The sequence below is a fragment of the Halichoerus grypus genome, chromosome 8 (assembly GCF_964656455.1).
Source record: "Halichoerus grypus chromosome 8, mHalGry1.hap1.1, whole genome shotgun sequence".
Lineage (NCBI taxonomy): Eukaryota > Metazoa > Chordata > Mammalia > Carnivora > Phocidae > Halichoerus > Halichoerus grypus.
Window position 1 is genome coordinate 111020106 of NC_135719.1, and position 19676 is coordinate 111039781.

The following is a 19676-nucleotide window of genomic DNA, read 5'->3' on the forward strand; positions in this document are numbered from 1 at the left end:
GTTTGTTCTTTATTAACCGAAGTTCCATTGCTATAAAAATTACAATAATAAACTACCCTGAGTCTTGTAATTTCACAGCTTCTCCATTCTCTAAGCAACCAAAAATCCCATCGTTCCTAATTAAAATATTCAAAGGTGAAATCCAAGTAATCTCCACATGGAATACTAGTGCTTCCACAGAGGTTTCTAGGGTTAAAAAAGAAACCCTTTGCCAATAGGGGAAAAAAAGAAGTTTCTGAGTCTATAGTACAAAGACTTCAAACTGCATTCCACAGTGTGTTATTTTCTTTCCAGAAAATTCTAACACTATATAATTACTTTTGTATGGAAAATGAATAATGTAAGCTTCTAAAAACAGCTAGACAGAAACCATCCAAATCAGACAGGCCTTTCCTGAAACCAAATGAAATATTAAATGAGAAAATATCTCTATGAGAACAAAGCTCTTGGATTATTATTAAATAGAGATGGAGCATAGTGGGGGAGAAAGTTCCATGAAAAAAAAAAAAGTGTTTTCTCGTCTACGTGTCAGGGTTTGTCTGCTTCAGAGAAACTGTAACATTGCTCGGACCCCAAAATGTCACAGAAAAATACCAATCAAGAAACGCATCTAGGCTCTTGCAAGGTTTCCGGTTAAAAGTAACAGCAAAAAATATCAATTAAGCTCCATCTATTGCGACAGAAATGCATTGATACAGGAAAAGCGAAATCCCACCTGCATGGGAATTAAGCCGCAACTCGTCCCCCAATTCGGAGAAAAACGAGCTTCGCTCCGGTCGCTGGCTGAACTAATTCCAGCAAAGATAGCCAGTGGGTTTGTGTGTTGGGGGAGGGGGACAGAGTAGAGCGCGCCTCACCGCCCTCCCCCCAAAACTGCTCCAGAAACGTGAAAGCATCCGCGCCACACGACCTCGCTTGGCCGGGAGAAAGGCGGTGCGGAACGGAGAAGCCTCCTCGGGCTCAGAAGTAGCCGCGACGTGCGGCTGGCAGCGCGGGCGCCTGGCCCTGTCGCGTCTCCCCCTTCCACCCGCCCCACCCCCAGTCGTAGGCACGGGTCTCTGAGGACCTGAGCAGGTTCTCTCTCGGCCCAGGGCGGAGGACCTCGCAAAGACATTTTAGCAGGAGTAATTCCCGCGCTGGCAACGTCTCGACAGCCCGAGTGAACAAGCCCAGGCGGCCTGCGCCGGGACCCACGTCTGGCTCGGCCGCCCCCGGGCCGGCCCCATCCCCGAGCCCACCCAGCCTGAGTGCCCCGCGCCCCCGGCCCGCGGCCGGGCACCCCGCAGGGGCTTGGGGTGGGGGTGGGGGCTGGGGGGTGGAGTGCAGCACCTAGGGCTGACTTTCCGCTAAGTAAACAGCCACGGCAGCCTCCCCCGGTCGTAGATAAGCCAGAGGTGAGCCGGCCGACGGCTGTCAGGAACGCTCACCGGGTCCCCCGGCCCGCGCTGCCCACCCCGAGGCTGCGCCTGTTAACAAACTCCTGGGCGCAAATGGCTCGGGCCCCCGTTCTGTTTCGTGGTTCAGCACCGAGGACAACGGACATACTTTTCGCCCCAGCGGCCCCACCGCCAGGAGGGTAGCGTTAGCGGCACAGGCAGGGCTGCAGGTGTCCGGACGGCGCGCCCTCCCGCATCCCACCCGCTCCGGCGCCCAGGAGCAAGGCAGCCCCGCGGCGTCTTACTTTTCTGGCTGGAGTAACCCGGGTAATAGCCATAGTAGCCAGTGATCCGCAGGATCCGGTCCTCGATGGTAGCGACCCCGTTGGGGGCCGCCTTGACATCCATAGAGAGCGCGGGGCGGCGGCCCCGGGCGCGGCGGGGCGGAGAGCGCAGCGCGGGGCCCGGGAGCTGGTGCAGGTGTTGCCGCCGCCGCCGCCGGTGCTGATGCTGCAGCTCGTGCTCCCGCGCCCGGGCTCTGACTCCACCGCCCGGCGCAGCACCGGCTCCGCATCACAGCGGCGGCGGCGGTGGAGCGGCCCCCACTCGGGCTGGCCTCTCCGTCAGCCTGGCAGCTCTCCCGCCCGCCGCCCGGCGCACTGCTGCCCGAACAGCGCCCCCTCACCTCCGACGCCCACCGCGGCCGGGGCGGGTGTGGGCGCCCCACCTGGCCGCAGACTCTCCTGGTTAACCCTTCTGCGCCCCTTCCCGGAGGACTTGACATTCCCCCCCAGCCCCACCTGCCAGAAGGGATGCTCGGTCCAGGGGCGTGGGAGGAGACGAAGTGAGATAGTGGCAGGGGCTCGGGGAGGAGGGGTGGAGATGGAAGAGACCCAAGCGGAACCAAGTGTTAATGTGAGAGGTGCACACTGTCACTCGGGGAGATGATACATCGGGGGCGCCGCGGGGTCTTGGTCCACGCTTGGCGTTTACACCACCTGGGGCCAGCAGACATGCAAGCGTTCCTAGGAGTTAATCAGTTCCCGAAACTTGCCTAGACGACAGGGAGTCTTTTCTTAAGAAATGAAAAGGAAAAAAAAAAAAAAAATGAGGCCTCAGCAGGTGGTACGTGAAGTGATTATCGAGGTATTGTGGACACAAAGACTTTAAAAGATGAAGCCCTGGAGTCTGACAGGCCCGTGTCCCGACCCTCAGCCCCCAGCGAAAACATCAAAGGTTTGGGAGACTCAGCTGCAGCACAGCATGTTTGTTTTGCCAATTTCAAATGCCCTTAGGAGAAATGATTTTCTCCTTTATTGCCAAAAACATCAGGGGGGAAGCCCTTCAAACTGTAAATATCTGGACGGATGAAAGTTTTAGCTACAGTCTAGACTTTCCACCTGAGTCTAGAACGTCCCTGAAGCTCTGTGTTCAGGGTGAACACCCTCCCCTCAGGTGTGACTCTTCTGTTTTGCCAAGATACTCACCGGGTTACAATCAGTGAGCCTTGGGGATGATTCTTCCATTCGTAGTTTGTAGTCACAGCCTCCTGAAAAATAATTTTCAAAATTTCATCTCAGAAACTAGAGTGTGGGGGGATGGGAGGATGGGGGTTGGGGGTCAGTTCATCAGCTTAGAGGTCAATAGGTCCACCTTAACCCCAGACCCAGTTGAAGATGTCCCTGCCAGATTTCACATTTCTAAAACTTAGATGGGGGGGGGCAAATTGACTTCAGAGCCCCCTCAGAAACCTCCAAAGAACCTATCACACAGCATTCTGCCTTCAAGCATTTTCCACATTGTACTTGCGTCTTTAAGAGGGAAGAAATGTTGCAAACTTTTTAAAAGATGAATGAGATTTAAGCATATGAAAATGCAGTATTAAATTTCACAATGTGTTAAGGGTTTTCATCCAGACACAAAGCCTAGCACAGAATCCTGCGAGTGGAGTGGATCTGAAGTGATTATGGCTGGGAGGAGGGTTCATAAAGAAACCAATTTCCTCCCACACCTGCTTTCTGGGCATGGAAAGATGGAAGGATGGAAGGAACTAAAAGGTCAAAATGAACTTAAAGGAGAAAGCAACTCTGGTGCAGTGGTGAGGAGCCAAACATTTAAAGCAAAAATGGAAGGATTATGCCTTTACACTCTGCTGCCCACCCCCACCCGGAAAGTGATCTTCAGCACACTTTTGTTACTTTTATTCTTTTTCTTTTTCTTTCTGTGGCAAACATTAAAATGCATGCATTGTACATGGTAAAATGGGTTGATCACATTACTTTAAGACATTCCTTTGTTTAAAGTTTCTATAAAATGAATTTGTCTGTATTACATCATATGTGTTTAATAACATCATAATCCATAGCATATTAATATATAAATGATTCAAAGAGAAACTACTCAAGCAAAAGCCTTTTAATGTAATATGAATATGCACAGACTTTAAGAACAAGTGGTTTTGTCCTATTCATGCTTATAACTTATTTTACCATAATGTATTTAAGTTCTAAATTACACTTATCATTTAAGTTGGTGCCTTCTTCCTAGTTTTGCTTTGTTTCCAGAAATTTCCAGAGTAGTGGTTAGAATTATACTTAACTGAATCTCATCATTCGTACAAACAGCAAATTCAGCATAAATTTAAATAATGTAAATATTATACTCACAAGAGTCTGTTACCTAAAAGAAATTATTTTTAAAATCTCAGACTGACCTGGAAATTAATTTTTAAAATAGCAGAACATTTACAAATGCCTCTGTAATCATCTGTAATAGGGTAACTAAAACAGTAAATGCAAACACATGCCACCAACTTGGACACACTTTTTTTTTTAATGGAACTGAAATTTTACAATTATAAATTTATCAACAATGAAAAGTAAATTTCTGCTAATGATAAGCACTCTTTGTTGCACATGATAACAGTTTTTTAACCTTTCAAATGCCACTTTGCAGATCATTAAAATTTTATAGAAATTATTTTGAAGGGAAGAGAATTTTTAAAAACATTTTTATATGTTTGCCTGCTCAGCCTACCAGTTTTCATAAACCCCAATACAAAAATTCAAATTTACAAAATGTGAAATATCAGTGTGCCTCAAATCTATTCTGAAAAAAATTGGGAAAGGTACAATTAAACAAAAGAAGACTAAAGGTAATTGTTTGATTCAAAAAATGGTTCCTCATAGTAGCCAGTTTACATAGCCAATTTCCCTATTAAATTAAATAGTAAATCAGTTTTCCGGGTAGATCATAACTCAATTTAGAAAAATTTGGTTTGTGTGCAGGAATATTTTTAATGCATTAGCACAGGGCATCTGTCTGTGATTCCAAGTGAGTTTTAATATCTGGACCATATTTATTTTGATCATCTGACCGAGTCAGATTAGGTATTTATACTAATTGAGTATACAAAACTTGACCATTTGTGTTGTAAAAAAAAAAAAAAAGCCATATCATTTGTAAAATAGTTTATGTGATAGTCACTTACAACTTTGTGTCTAATGCTAAAATAAGTATACCAAGTAATAACATTAAAAACTAAGTATGATCACTGAACATAAATTCTATTCAAAGATATATTCTGTCATAAAATCATTTTAAAATACTACATCATCCTTTAAACTTTGGAAGAGTTAGTAAAATAAAATCCATGGAATCTAGTCTTCTTTACTATGATTAGAAGCTGGAGGCCAGAAAATCTGGGTTTTAGTCCTCTTCCCATGGCAGGAACAAGTCACTTCATCTTTTGACCACCTATTCGGAATTACCAATAAAGGATGCTGAAAGAAGGGAATCTACTATAGTGTACCCACCTCCTTGAGCTAAGAGTAACTTAGCTGTTTGGAGAGCCAAGAATGTTTAATACCCAAGGGCCAATGTTGCCTTGTATAATCATCAGCACTATTTACAGATTTGACCCCAGGTAGTTTGCACAGTGTTTGTCTTTAAAAGCATCTGGCATCTAGCCAACCAGGTGATAAGCACTAGCATCTGAAAAGAAAAAAATGTAGTCTTCATATTCCATTTTCAAGAAAGCTGTTTTGAGCATTTAACCACTCAGTATCTGTCTAAGAAATCAGGGCAGAGTCCACTCTTCATTGACCTCTGGTACTAGGTTCCATCACGGGACTATTTCTGAAGCTCAATTCCTTGGAAATGCATTGAAATCCTTTGGAGATAGTTTGAAGTAATTTCAACAAATACACTCAAATTTTAGAATATATGACGTGTGTGTATTTGTGTGTGTCTGTCTGTCTCTCTCTTTACCTCCATCCTTCCCTCCCTCTCTTCCTCCCTTCCTCACTCCCTCTTTTTTCTTACCTCATCCCTCAGCCATATAGTACAGTGGTTTAGAGCATGGACTTTGAATCCAGATTGCCAGGGTTCAAATCTGGTCTCACCATTTTCTAGCTGTGTGACTTTGAGTGAGTCTCTTAAACTCTATGACTCAATTTTCTCATCTGCAAAATAAGACTATAGTGCCGTTAAAAAGAAAACGACAGGCCCAAAATGGTGTCACTTAAGCTAAGTCACCAAATCTGGACTTAATACCTAACCGAACTGCAGTTTCAGCTTCTCCCAGAAATGTAGTCTTAACTCTTCTTCAGTCAGGAATTTTCTGATCAACATCAATGAGGATTCTGTCACATGGGTCCCCTCCATCCCCAAAAGGAAGATGAGGTAAGCCACCTAATGAGACTCCCTGCCCTTCCCCCTAAGGGAAGGTGACCTTGCCTGAAACAATGCTTTCTTTTCCTTTGCTAATAACTTCGTGCCTCACTCTCCTTCCTATAAAAACCTTCCCATTTTGTAGAACTCTTGGGAGCTCCCTTCTACATGCTAGATGCTGCTTAATAGAACCAATTAGGTCTTTAAAATTTACTCGGTTGAATTTTGTTTTTTAATCATATCTACCTCGTGGACTTATTGTGAAGATTAAATGATTTTATATTCATAAAGACCTTATAACAGTGGTTGGCATATAAAAGCATCATAAATGATAGCTACCATTATTATTTTGTTTTATGGACACGTAGAACACTCTGAGCTTCAGTTTTCTCATCCATAAAATGGGCCCAAACTCTCTACTTAATAGTGTTGCTGTAAAGGGTAAGTGAGATAACATATGAAAATATCTTACCAAGGGGGCGCACGGGTGACTCAGTCGGTTAAGCTTCCGACTCTTGATTTCAGCTCAGGTCATGATCTCAGGATCATTGTCTTGAGCCCTGAGTCTAGCTCCCCACTGGGTGTGGAACCTGCTTAAGATTCTCTTCCTCTCCCTCTGCTCCTCCCTGCTCACACTCTCTCTAAATAAATGAGTAAGTAAGGAAAGAGAGAGAGAAAGGAAGGAAGGAAGGAAGGAAGGAAGGAAGGAAGGAAGGAAGGAAGGAAGGAAGGAAGGGAAAGAAAGAAGGAAAGGAAGAAAGAAAGAAAGAGAGAAGAAAGAAAAACTTAAAAAAAAAAAATCTTACCAAGGCATGGTACATAGTAGGTGCAAAATAAATATCAATGTCCTTCTCCTAACCCTACCCTGCCCTGTCCATTATCTATTACTAAAGTTAATTCACTTGAACATTTCATTCACATTATTAGGAGTATCTGTATCAGTTGCTGTTAGGAGTCTCCTTGAATCCCTTCAACCATGACAACAATCACGTGAGGCAGATCTTGGCATCACATTGGCAGACCAATGGAATAGGTGGGCTGCATAATTTCAGTGCTTTGCAGAAAACGTAGATGCTCTGGGTCAGCAGTTCTTCCTGTCCTTTGAGAAGGCAGGAGGACCCAGAGAATATATGCTTAGGGCCGATAATGGCACAGGTTGGTGGTCCCAGGCATGGGAGGGACTCTGGTTCTGCTTGATGGCCGTGCCCCAGGGAAACGGAATGGCCTCAGAGAGATCACAGGGCGGTGCCCTGAGAGAAGGCTGGGCCTTTAGCCCTGGGCTTCCCAGCCTCTGTAGAGATTCTGGTGCCTCCAAGCTTAGACCAAGGGCAGCAGAGCTGCCAGCCCCAGAGCTATGGAATGTGGGCTTGGCTAGTGTACATCTCAGCAGAGACGAGAGGACTGAAGACAAGCGTGTCTCCCTGATGCTTGAGCTTAGCCAAAGATCTCCCCGACTGCATAACCCTGCAGCAGGGAAACCCCAATAACACGGAGACTGCATCTTCCACTATTCTTACTGGCTAATAAAGATTTACTTAACCTTTTTTAAAAAAAAAAAATTATTTATTTGAGAGAGAGAATGAGAGGGGACAGGGTCAGAGGGAGAAGCAGGCTCCCCACGGGACTCGATCCTAGGACTCCGGGATCATGACCTGCGCCGAAAGCAGACGCTTAACCGACTGAGCCACCCAGGCGCCCAAAGATTTACTTAACCTTTTTAAATAGATGCGTTGATGGTTATACGTTCAAACCTGCTACACATTCATTTTACAAATAAGACTTTAATTTCAACATCTAAAAACGCCAGGCATGCCACTGCCCCAAACATACTGCATATTATTTATCTCACAAGGCTTTCTGTAACATTACCTGCTAAAAATGTCAGACCTGCTGTGGGAGTCGTTGGCACTATTTGTCAAATATCCCTGGTTCGCCTTTATTTTAGGCCTACCACAGCATTGGCTTTCTGCCCCCTTGTGGTTGTACGGGGGCCCCGTGACTGATTCTAGTGAACGGAGCGAGCTGGTACAAATCACCGAGCTCTCTCTTCCCTCTGGCATGGTGACCATAAACATTCAAGATGACTTTGACCCATAAAAGTCAAGTTACTAAAAAATTAAAATAAAAAAAAGTTTGAGTTCCTTCTCAAAACACTGTACTTAATTTTCAAATCTTTTCTTCATCCTTTGTTTTCCAAGGGCACACTGTGCATGTTTATATGTTCACCAGTTTCTGAAACAATTATCAATAAACAATAGTGAAGACAAAAGAGTAGGAAAGAAGCAGTATGAATGGTATGGGAAATCAGAGAACAGAACATTTAAAACTCATTAGAATGTTATCAACAAGGCAAAGAGAGTCCAGAATATCTATATATTCAATACATCCATATCTTGAGTAACTATTGCCGAAAGCAATCTCAGGAATGACTTTGCCTTTGGCTTCCAAACTATTCATTTGCAAGCAATATGTTCACAAGGTTTTATTTCATCCGTATTTTCAGTGTCAGTGATAGCCATCAATAAACTTGCTCCTCGAATACACCAAGATAACGCAGACCATCAGTCCTGAAGTGGACATTTGCCTTTTATTTTTCCGGCTACCTGGCTGATGTCAGAGGAGCCCCTCGATTACCAGAAAGAGTACACCTCTCAAGAGAAAAGCTAAAAGGTTGTAGCAAATACCTTTCATGCTTTAATTCATCTGCTCTTGCTTCACCTTTGCAGTGGCCAGCTCTCTGTGGATTCCCATCAACTTCACACGGACACAGCCCGGCAGCTCCCCACCTCCTGCCAATGTCAAGCACCTCCCACCTCCTGCCCCAGGGCTTCCCTGTTGATGCTGAGACATGAAAGTGCATCCACCTGGAGCAAATCCGCGTGCCTCCTGCAAGTGCAGGGAACATATACAACGCGGGGCAGACGTGTGATAGCGGGAGCACGAGCTGGGTGACGGAATTCTCCATTCTGCTCCATATGGGCTGCACAGAGAGGTGGGGACTTCCGCAGCCTCGCGCCCACAAGATAGAGCAGTCAGGTCAGTCAGTCTTGATGCCAAAGGATGGTCAGCTCAGTAACATGCTTATATACCGTTAGGAAAAATATTAAGATATTCAAAATTCTAAAAGTGACTGTTAGAGTAATAGAACTAAGAGTATTTTCTCAGGACGCCTGGGTGGCTCAGTCAGTTAAGTGTCTGCCTTTGGCTCAGGTCATGATCCCAGGGTCCTGGGATCGAGTTCTGCGTCGGGCTCCCTGCTCAGCAGGGAGTCTGCTTCTCCCTCTGCCTGCCGTTCCCCCTGCTTGTGCGCTCTCTCTCTCTCTCTGTCAAATGAATAAATAAAATCTTTAAAAAAAGAAAAAGAGTATTTTCTCATTTCCTAACTTTCTAATAGATGGCTTTCCTGCTCTTAAAATAAATACACATACACACACCCACACCCACACCACCGCCCCCAAGACACACACACAACCAACCCTAAAACCCGCTCTAGCTCTATTCTGCAGTGTTTGCTGGGTTTTTACATGCACTGTGCAGGAGAGTGCCACCTGCCTCCACATTAATCTCCTCAGTAATCACAATTATCTCCTTTCTGGTGAATGTGATGAAGTCTGACTAAAGGTCTCTAATTCTTCTGGCTCTTCATGTTCTCATAAATAATAAAACAGGGCTCCATGACAACGAGTACATGAAAAGTTTGTACCACCTCAAAGCAGTCCTAAACTCTTCAGATTTTTAAGCTAACAAAGTACTGTGGGCACACAGTTATCTGGGCTTAAGTGATGCATTACAATCACTTGGTTCCATGGAGCAAGACCATCTATGCTTGGATGGTACTTACAAATGCTTCCTCATCTGACCAATGCTGCTCCTCCTTCAGTGTTTCCAAAGATGTTTCTCCTCTGGGAAGCCTGCTCTGAGCACTTCCCTTCCTGGAGGGCCCAGGCATTTGCCCCACCAGAGCTTTTCCCACACTGTGTGGTCTTTCCCACACTGTACACTTCAGTTCCTCAAAGGCAGGGATGCCATTTTGTTCATCGCAGTGTGGCCAGAGCTTCTCAGAGTGCCTGGCACACACCAGACAATCGAAACATGTTCAGAACTGAAAAATATATTGTAATCAAGAAAATCTTTCGTTAGGATCTTTCTGGAAGAAAGGGCAAGGCCCACACACTCACTCAGGAAAGGTTGACTTGTTTCAAGACCAGAAATGGAACAACTTAACCAGTGCCAAGTTTATAAATGAGGAAACTAAAGCTAGAGAGCCTAAGCCAATGGTCCAAAGCCTCCCAGTGAGTTGGCGACAGCCCTCATTCTCAGTGCATCGTCTTTCCTTGACACGGCACAATGCCACCTTCTCCTGTATGACTTTATGACAGTGCCCACCATCCCCGCCCTCACCTCACCCTTCCAATCAGATCATACACTCGTCCTCCTCTTCCTTCTATCTTCCCCTAGTTAAACCCTGGACTCAGCAGACAGAGGAATGCCCATCAAGGGCTATTAAATGAAACTGAAACCTAAGATGTCTATTTTCCAGAGTCTTCTGTGAATTATATTTCTGGTATGATCAGTACCTGGTTTCTTACACAATTTACCATCCAGTCAAATTAGAATATTACCCCTCATTTTTGGGGTCCTGGGGGTGGGGTTAGATAAATGGCTTGTGTTGTCTTTAGATATGAATAGGATTATATATTATCTTATTAGGGAGTTGATATTTTTAAAATTCACTGCCGTAAATAACATGGGTTCATTCTGACAAACCTTTTGGGAATCATAATTAATTAGGAGGTTTGCATCTCCTTTATGTGTAATCTACTACAATGTTCAGAAGGCTTGTTTACTTGTTTCTTCATTGATTTAGGTTAAAAAAAGTCATCAGCTGAGCAGACAGAAGGTGTTGAGGGCAGGTTACTCGTCTTCCTTTCTCTTTAACACCCTTCCTTCCTTCTACTCTGGTTCTACAGACCACTAGCACGTGCATGCCACTGCGGTAATGCCAAAATTGCACTCCTACTATTTAGCTTTTACTGCCCACCAAATAACCCCAAACCTTAGTGGCTTAAAATAACAACAGCTTATTACTTCTCACCACCCATTGGTCAGCTGGGTATTTCTACTGATCTGTCCAGGCTTCTCTGATCTCAGCTGGGCTCACTTACGCATCTGTGGTCAGCAGGTGGGTCAGCCACGGACTGAATAGCCTAGGATGGCCTCTCGCACATGTCTAGTCAATGGGGAGACAGGGATGAGCGGGCCATGCATCTCATCATCCAACAGGCTAATCCAGGCTTGCTCAAGATAGCAGTAAAGTCCCAAGAGCGAGAGTCAAGTTTGCATGGCCTCTAGAGGCCCCGACTGAGAACTTGCACAATATTGCTTCTGCCATATTCTGTGGGCCAAAGCAAGTTATAAGGCTAGCCCAGATTCAAGAGGTGGAGAAACTGATTTTGCCTCTGGATGGGATTGCTGCAAAAAACAACTGTGGCCATTTTTGGATTCTACTATATCCACCAATGTAAATCAATGCCAGTGTTGCAAAGCATATTGATCAGAGACTTGATGAGAATGTCCTTTCTGCAGAATGTGTCCTTTAAAGAATTCCTTGATTCCAGATCAGATCAGCAATCTTCCACTCATCGTTAACAAAGCAATGCGGAATTGACTTCATTAAGCAAAATCTGAAATTAAAGTTTACCTGCGATGATAAGATTTTGTCTGAATAGGAACTGCAGCCTTCTGCATGGCATGTAATGCCAAGCCTTCTGACTTAAAAATGGGGAGCCAGAAGTCGGACACCCACAGAGGCTGGGTCAGCATAACGGTGGTACAGGCAGACGCAGGACAAAGAAACACAGGGAGTTTGACACAGCAGGGCTCTTCCTACAACCAAGGCAAAAAGTGGGGACCTGAAAAGTTAAAGCATTCACTGTGCTTACCCCTGTAGAGGCCTTTATCCCACTATATAGCAAAGATTGGATTAACTTCCCTCCCCCACTAGATTCCTGGTTTCTTTGGGACATGAATAAATCTCTTAAATACATATTTCTGTATGTAATACAGAGCCTGACTGTTGAAGGAAAGGAGAGAGAGAGTTATTTCTGTGACGCAGAAAAAGACTAACCCGATATAACCACATTTATATTTTTAAATGAATCTTTGCAAATACTCAGAAATTCTCCCATATGAAAAATTATAGAAGTACTGGTGAAGATAAGTGACTCCTTACAAAAACAGAAATGCTACTATTCAGCTTAAATCAGAAGGAAGAAGTTGGTGATATTCAAATTATAATCCAGAGGAAAGAAGATGGAGAAATGCATGTTTTTGCTTTATAAGTCAAGAGAAACCCTTAGACTTTCAAAAACTTGAATCTAAATTTTCAATTCACAATTAAATACTTAAAAGTATATATGCACGGCACCTGGGTGGCTCAGTCGGTTGAGCATCCAACTCTTGGTCTCAGTTCAGGTCTTGATCTCAGGGTCATGAGTTCAAGCCTCAAGTTGGGCTCCACACTGGGCATGGAGCCTCCTTTTAAAAAAAAGTATAGGGGTGCCTGGGTGGCTCAGTCATTAAGCATCTGCCTTCAGCTCAAGTCATGGTCCCAGGGTCCTGGGATCGAGACCCGCATCGGGCTCCCTGCTCCGCGGGAAGCCTGCTTCTCCCTCTCCCACTCCCCCTGCTTCTGTTCCCTCTCTCGCTGTGTCTCTCTCTGTCAAATAAATAAAAAATCTTTAAAAAAAAAAGTATATATATAATATTAACTTTCTTTTTTTTAAAAATATTTATTATTTATTTATTTATTTATTTATTTATTTATGTGAGAGAGAGAGAGAGCATGCGTGCACACAGCGGGAGGGGCAGAGGGAGGGGAGAGAGAATCTCAAGCAGACTCCCCACTGACCAAGGAGCCTCGGGTGGGGCTTTATCTCATGACCCAGAGATCATGGCCTGAGCCAAAATCAAGAGACGGACGCTTAACCTACTGAGCCACCCAGCGCCCCGCAATATTAACTTTCTAACTGTTCTGTGGCGCAAAGATGTAAGAAGTTTTCTTCATGTTATTATAATTATTTATAGTCAGTCTCGTTCCAAAAAGGAATTGAAGTGGCTTGTAAAGATACTACATTTTGAGATTTAATACAATAATAACAAGCAAGTAAGGAACTGGGAAGAAAGTAAAATTAAAAATAGAAACCAGAAAATGAAGCCAGAATGAGGTTAATAAATGCCACCAGGGCTAATGCATTTTGACAGAAGCAGCGGTAATTTGGCTTGGAGCTTCCCAGACACCAATCTAAGCGGAACCTGTGGTCCCTAAAACTACTTCTCATGGTCAGAGCTCAAAACAAAGTCAGGAAAAGTGGAAATCATTACTGGTGTGCACCCTGAGAGTAAGTTCTCCAGGATGTTCCTAAGAAGGATCCCATGTAATGTTCTAAACAAGAGCCTGAAGAACATCCACAGGAAGATGTAAGAACATACAGCCTGATGGCACAGTGTGAAAGCACTATGGAGTAAAATAAAATTGATAATACTCGTCAAACACTGTGCCCTCTTATAACTCTCAACTAACCCCAAACTAAAGTTGAGAGACTCACAGGCTCTCTGTCCTTCCAGGAGGTGTCTGTAAATCCTGAATCTCTTGAATGAGGAACTGGTTAATATCACCAAATCCCGTAGATAGTCTGTCCTCTTCTAATCCATTCTCCAAACCACAGCCAGGCTGCTTTCCCTGAAACAAGGCTGTTTTCAAACACCTCAAAGGCTCCCAAAGGACTCCGCATGAATTCCACACCCCTCATCACTGAATACAGACTTCCGCCTCCACATCTCCAGCCTCAACTCTCTGACTGTTCCCTTCGTCCCAGCTCTTTGACATTGCTGAAAAGGTCATGCTCTCTCGCGCCTCTGGATCTGTGCTCTTCCCTCTATCTGGAAAGCTCTCGCCTGCAACCCTTTGCTCCTTGCCTTTGTCTGGGGCTTCTCCTCCATGTCTGGGGCTTCTCCTCCATGTCTGGGGCTTCTCCTCCATGTCTAGGGCTTCTCCTCCATGTCTGAGGCTTCTCCTCCATGTCTGGGGCTTCTCCTCCATGTCTCAAGCTAGAAGATGCACCTTCCAGAAAGCCGTCTTTACCTGTCTAGCTCACTCACTGGACTGGAAGCTCCACAAGGGCAGCTCCTGGCTCTGTCTTTGCTCACCGTTGCATTCCCAACGCCTAGCACAGTGTCAGGTGCGGACTGGCTGTTTCACTGATGTTCGCATAGTTAGTTGATTGATTAATTAATATTGATTATCACAGGCAAGTCCTTGGAGCCAATTATTCTGTGTTACTACTTAAAGGAAGATCCATTTGCCTTCTTTAAGAAGCAACAAGTTTAGGAGCACCTGGGTGGCTCAGTCAGTTAAAGCATCTGCCTTCAGCTCAGGTCATGATTTCAGGGGATCGAGCCCCGTGTGGAGCCCCTTCAGAGCCCTGCACCCAGCAGGGAGTCTGTTTCTCCCTTTCCCTCTGTGCTCTCTCTCAGGTAAATAAATAAAATCTTAAAAAAAAAAAAAGCAACAAATTTAAAGATATTTTTGAGGATGTGTAATGCATATTAACAGCACACGTGCCTACATTAAAGAACATACCATCTCTGCCACCTCCATCCAGGCAAGCTCAAAGTTTTCTTCAGAAAACAAGTCATAATTCACTCCTAAACAAGGATATATGCATAATTGAGGCCCCAACGTCTCATGCCTTTCTAACGTTATCATAACTTTAGTATGAGAAAAACGTTAAAGTGCTGTTGCCAAATCTTACATTGCAAAAAGTTTTACAAGATATTTGACATTGCACTTTACAAGAAAGTATCTGTTTGAGGATCTTACCTCATCATGCAACAGTAAAAAAAAAAAAAAAAAAAAAAGCCAAGAGACTTAGATCCTATCTTTGTCACTAACTCTGTGATCATGGGGGTCATGATCGGGCTCATTCCTTGACTGGAGCTGGACAACTCAACGCTCCACTCTGAGCCTGACTCTGCCCGGGGTCTGAACAATCGAGCCTAATCCCTGGGCACATCCCTCCTGCCCCCAGAGCTGCCAACCTAGCAAGGTGGGCTTCCCTTCTCTTACTTTCACATCAGCCTAAGGTTGTCAGCTTCCATCTGTTTTGTTTATTGAGTTTTTGCATAATATTTCATTTGAACGAAATACTCTACAGCTAATAAGAAATATGAAAACTCACGGATTACATGATTTTTAAGTTTCTTTTCTACTCAATTATCTACTCCACCCCAGAGGTATTAATTTATTCTGGATATATCACCGTATCCAGTTTGAAATGGATATAAAGAAACCATGCCATTCTCTGTGAAGACCAAAGATAGGACCTGAAAGAAGCTTCGGAGATCATCTAGTGTGTTCGACATTTTGCAAATGAGGCCGTTGAGGTCCAGAGTTTCAGTGATGTGTCCAGTGGTACACGGCTGTGTGAAGACCGAGCTTGGACCAGAACCAAGTCCTCCCAGGCCTCAGGGCAGAGCTCCAAGAGATGGACGGTGCTCAGTGTCCTCTGGGATGGTGGGCAGGCTGCAGAAGTGCTAAGTGACGAGAGCCCCTCTCCTCAGACCCCCACTGCTAACTGCTACGATCCAAGCCTCCCCATGTCTGAGCCAGATGAATGCGGCTCCTCACCTCTAGTCTCATCCCCTTCCAACTGGCCTTCCATACCATTCTGGACATATCCAAAACACATCAGACCATCCCTCTATTACTCTCCAAACTTGGCTTTTCCTGAGATTTTCCTCCAACCCTACACTTTAGCCAAGCTGACCAGATACTCCTGGTTGTTTCTCACCTTGAGACTTGGTGCTCCTTTTTGCCTGGAAGGCTCACACGTGCCTTTCCCACTCCTAGAAGCAGCTCCAAACAGCTAGACTTGAGATAGTGAGGTGGTGTTGAGATCATAGTTAAGGCCTCTATATAGACTTTTAAGATTTGGCAGGCAGGTGTGGCTATCTACCCATCTTGCAGCCACCGAAACAAGCCTCCTTAGTAAATTCCCTTGCTTTTAAACTGGAGTGGTTTGCCTCATCTTTCGGTCTCTCCCTTCCCCCCAGGTATGGGGGCAGCCTGAGATTAAAGAAGCTCCTGAGGAGGTTTGAACCAATATGTCTTTGTTATTTACAAGCTCTGATTAATTTCAAAGTTTAAAATCACAAATTCAAGGAGAAAGGAAACTTCAACTAACAAGTCAGGTGATAGAGTTCGTAACAGTAGTGGGTAAAAGTAATTGCCAAATTATAACCACAGGTTCCTTTACTATTTGAGCTGCTTCTCTAAATATCCTAAATTTAGCAGCCGCTATAGCACTTCCTTGGCATTTTGATAATATTGACAAATGCTGAATCCTTTTATATTAAAACCCTGACAGTAATTCTTCTAGGCACTTCTTATTTTCAGGAATCCAATTAAATGAAGCCAAAGGTAATTGGAGCATCTGTTCTTCCTCAACAAATTTTGGCTTTTAATCATGTATGAAATCACCTTTAACTGTAGCCCTAAATCAACCGGTACAGTATGTTTAGTGATGGGATTAAACATTTAAAAATGTAATCCCACTCCCTCTGGTGGTGTAGTCTCCAAACATCCACCGGGTTCACAATGTGGTTAAAATGTTCAGAACAGCTTGGGAGCCCTTTTTTCTCCTGTCCCCTTTTCACCCAAGTGATGCTGACACTAAACCATCCCTCCAGAGGGGATATTTTAGTGCTATGAGTTTCATAAGAATGCATGACAAAGAAACAGCCATTCTTTTCATACTCCCTGATGTCTTACGTACATCATACCAATGTATACAGAGAAAACTTCTCTTAAACAGGTCTAAGCAACCGTTGTTTACCTTTACAAGTAGAAATGCAGTTCTTCAAGTTTTAAGATTTTACTCAGAAATAGATTTGTTGTTATGAGTAGTATAAAACAAAAAATAATTACTGTGCCCTATGCCATTGACTCCCCGGGTTTGTGGAAAACAATTATTAAATGATCGATCAAGTTACAGCAAAACACAGGAGGTGTAAACTTCCATGTTGGAAAACTGTCCTCCCTCTAGGCTTTGGTAAGGACATCAGACACAGTAGGAATACCAAAGATTTTCCAAAGAATACAATTGCACATAACAACATGTGTTCTCAAAAAGAGCTCGTTAGAGACTCACATTGCTTTTTATTACTTTACCACATTTCTTTTCCATCAGAAGGTATATACAGGCACGATGGCCTAAGCAGAGAACAGAAGGATCCCCTGCTCCCAAACACAGCTTACAATCCTCTTCAGTGTGTATGAAAGTCAGTATTGTGCTGTAAGGTACAGCTTTTGGACCCAGGCTGCCCCGCTCAGTTAATCACTAGCTACTCCACTAGAAGCAAGTTAGCTGAACCACATGGTACCTTTGTAATGCAAGTAATGACAGCCATACTGCAGTATAAATAAGTTTGCATAGGCTTCAAACAGTGCTGGCACAGAATAAACACTGTGCAAGTATTCGCTAGTATTGATGTTTGACTGAATTACAGAACTATAAACCTGTACTGGTCAGCTTAGGACTTCTTCCAATTGTTTAAATAAAACATTTTTTTTTTTCAAGCCTTAGAATCCTTTTACATGTTCTTCCCTTTTCCCTACACTTCCAACATGGTAGCCACTAGCCACATGTGGACCTATTTAAATGCAGTTGAATTAAAAGTAAATGAAATTTACAAGTCAATTTATCAGCTGCACTGGCTACATTGAAAGCCATCAATCGCTATATATGGCTAGTGGCTACTGGGTTGGACAGAACTGACAGAGGACCCTTCCATCATCTAGAAAGTTCTTCTGAACAGTGCTGATCTAGACTCGTCTTCCTCCCACTCTTTATCCCTTCTGCTACTCAGCCTTCATTTTGCTGCTTAAACATCACTTCTCAATTAATCCCTGCCTGAGTCCAAGGTCCTTTTATATCCTCCCACAGCATTCTGGATTTTTCCTTCAGAATACTCCTTATAGTTATAAATATTTTTAATGAATTATTTTCCCACTAGGCTGTAAGGAGTTTGAAAAAAAGGAGATTATGTGGGCACATAGTAGCACCCAAGTTGCTGACTAAGGAACTATGAAAGGAAATTTATAAAACTCCTTAGTATTTGAATAGCTAACATCTGCTTACTGGGTGCCAGGCAGTATTCTGAAGACTTTACCTGCTTTAATTCATTTAATTCTAACAACTCCATGAGGTAGTGGCTTGTATTAGTCACATATTGCTGCATAACAAAATACCACAAACATAGTGGCTTAAAACAACACGCATTTCTTATCTCCCATGCATTTCTTATCTCCACATTCTTTGTGGCCTGCCATCAAGTGGCGCCTGGGCCGGGTTCTCATTGAGAGGCTCAGTTTGGGCAGCCTGTTTCCAAGTTCACTGGGGGTGTGGGCAGAATTTATTTCCAGAATTGGTTAGAGTGGGTAACATTCTCAATGAGGCCTGTCTCTGCCCTGAGCTTAAGTAGGAATTTTCAAAAGTCAACCTCATGATGTAACACAGAGTCACGGGATAAGTTTATTCCTAGGGCCTTCTTCCAGATAGCAGGCTGGACATAGGAAGAAAGAGAAAATTAATGTATTTTTCCATCATTCTCCTGTCCCCCACCCAAACTGGTAAGACTCCCCCCTGATAACTTGACCCTTTCCATATTAAGGGGAAAAAAATGTAATTCCAAAGTTCCCACTGGTTCTTTGTACGGCTCAAGGTAAAGCCTGTGCAGAAAGCCTTGTCCATGAGCAAAGTTCCTTCTTAAGAGCTTTTGGCCACACCAAAGCAGGTCAAGGAACTGGTCTGGGTGGAGAAGGGAGGTATGAAAAGCTAAACCACTAGGTATAATAAAGGAAAAGTTTATTGGGTGTTGCAGGGTCATGTAGGAAGTGCAGAAAGGGAAAGAGAGAGGACTCCTAACAAGGTGGGGAAGCCAGAAAAAAATGTCCTGTGGCAAATGGACAAGACACTTAAGAATAATATTGTTCTTAAATAGTTGCCTGGTTTTCCATTTTTAATGTTACCCTGTTCCATACTGTTCTCCACCTTCCCTCTGTTACCCAAAACACATTGCAAGAGTCCGTACACACAGCAGCCTTGGGTCAGGGACTCTGGGTACTTTAGGGACGAAGCAGTAAAGGAAATGATCATTTCCCTGTGGACCAGCACCGCCGAGCAGGTTTACATGGAAGGAGGCCCACAGCCCTGTCATTTTGAGCAGAGATCAGGGCAGTGCTGAGAAAGATGGTTAAGGGCCAGGTAGCAAGCCAGTGGAACTGACCACCCCTTTCAGGAAGCACAATAGAGGAAGAGGAACCTCCAAGGGAGGGAGGGAGGCTGTTGGGCCCAGGATGTTTTCCCTGCATCTGATATGGTAGCGTCATGCCAGGCCCATTGTCCTACAGGGAATCGGACTGTTCCCTGAAACCGTCCCCCTGAACCTGATAAGCAGAACGCTATTACATCACCCTGGGAACTGTGCCACCCGCTAAAACTGAAAACTGAACAATGGAACCCCTCACAGCCCTCTGAATGGGCGGCCTCGCTGTGAGTGACATGAGTG

The 19676-nt window shown here is 44.2% G+C and overlaps 1 protein-coding gene across 1 annotated transcript in view; it reads right to left on the reverse strand.

Moving 5' to 3' along the window:
• Positions 1 to 1954, reverse strand: part of SLC35F4 (solute carrier family 35 member F4) — a 221086-nt gene extending 219132 nt beyond the window's left edge. The window contains exon 1 of the mRNA XM_078053758.1: positions 1682 to 1954. Coding sequence (XP_077909884.1) covers positions 1682 to 1784 — 103 coding nt within the window. The 5' untranslated portion in view covers positions 1785 to 1954. The remainder of the gene's footprint in view (positions 1 to 1681) is intronic.
• Positions 1955 to 19676: the final 17722 nt, after the last annotated feature.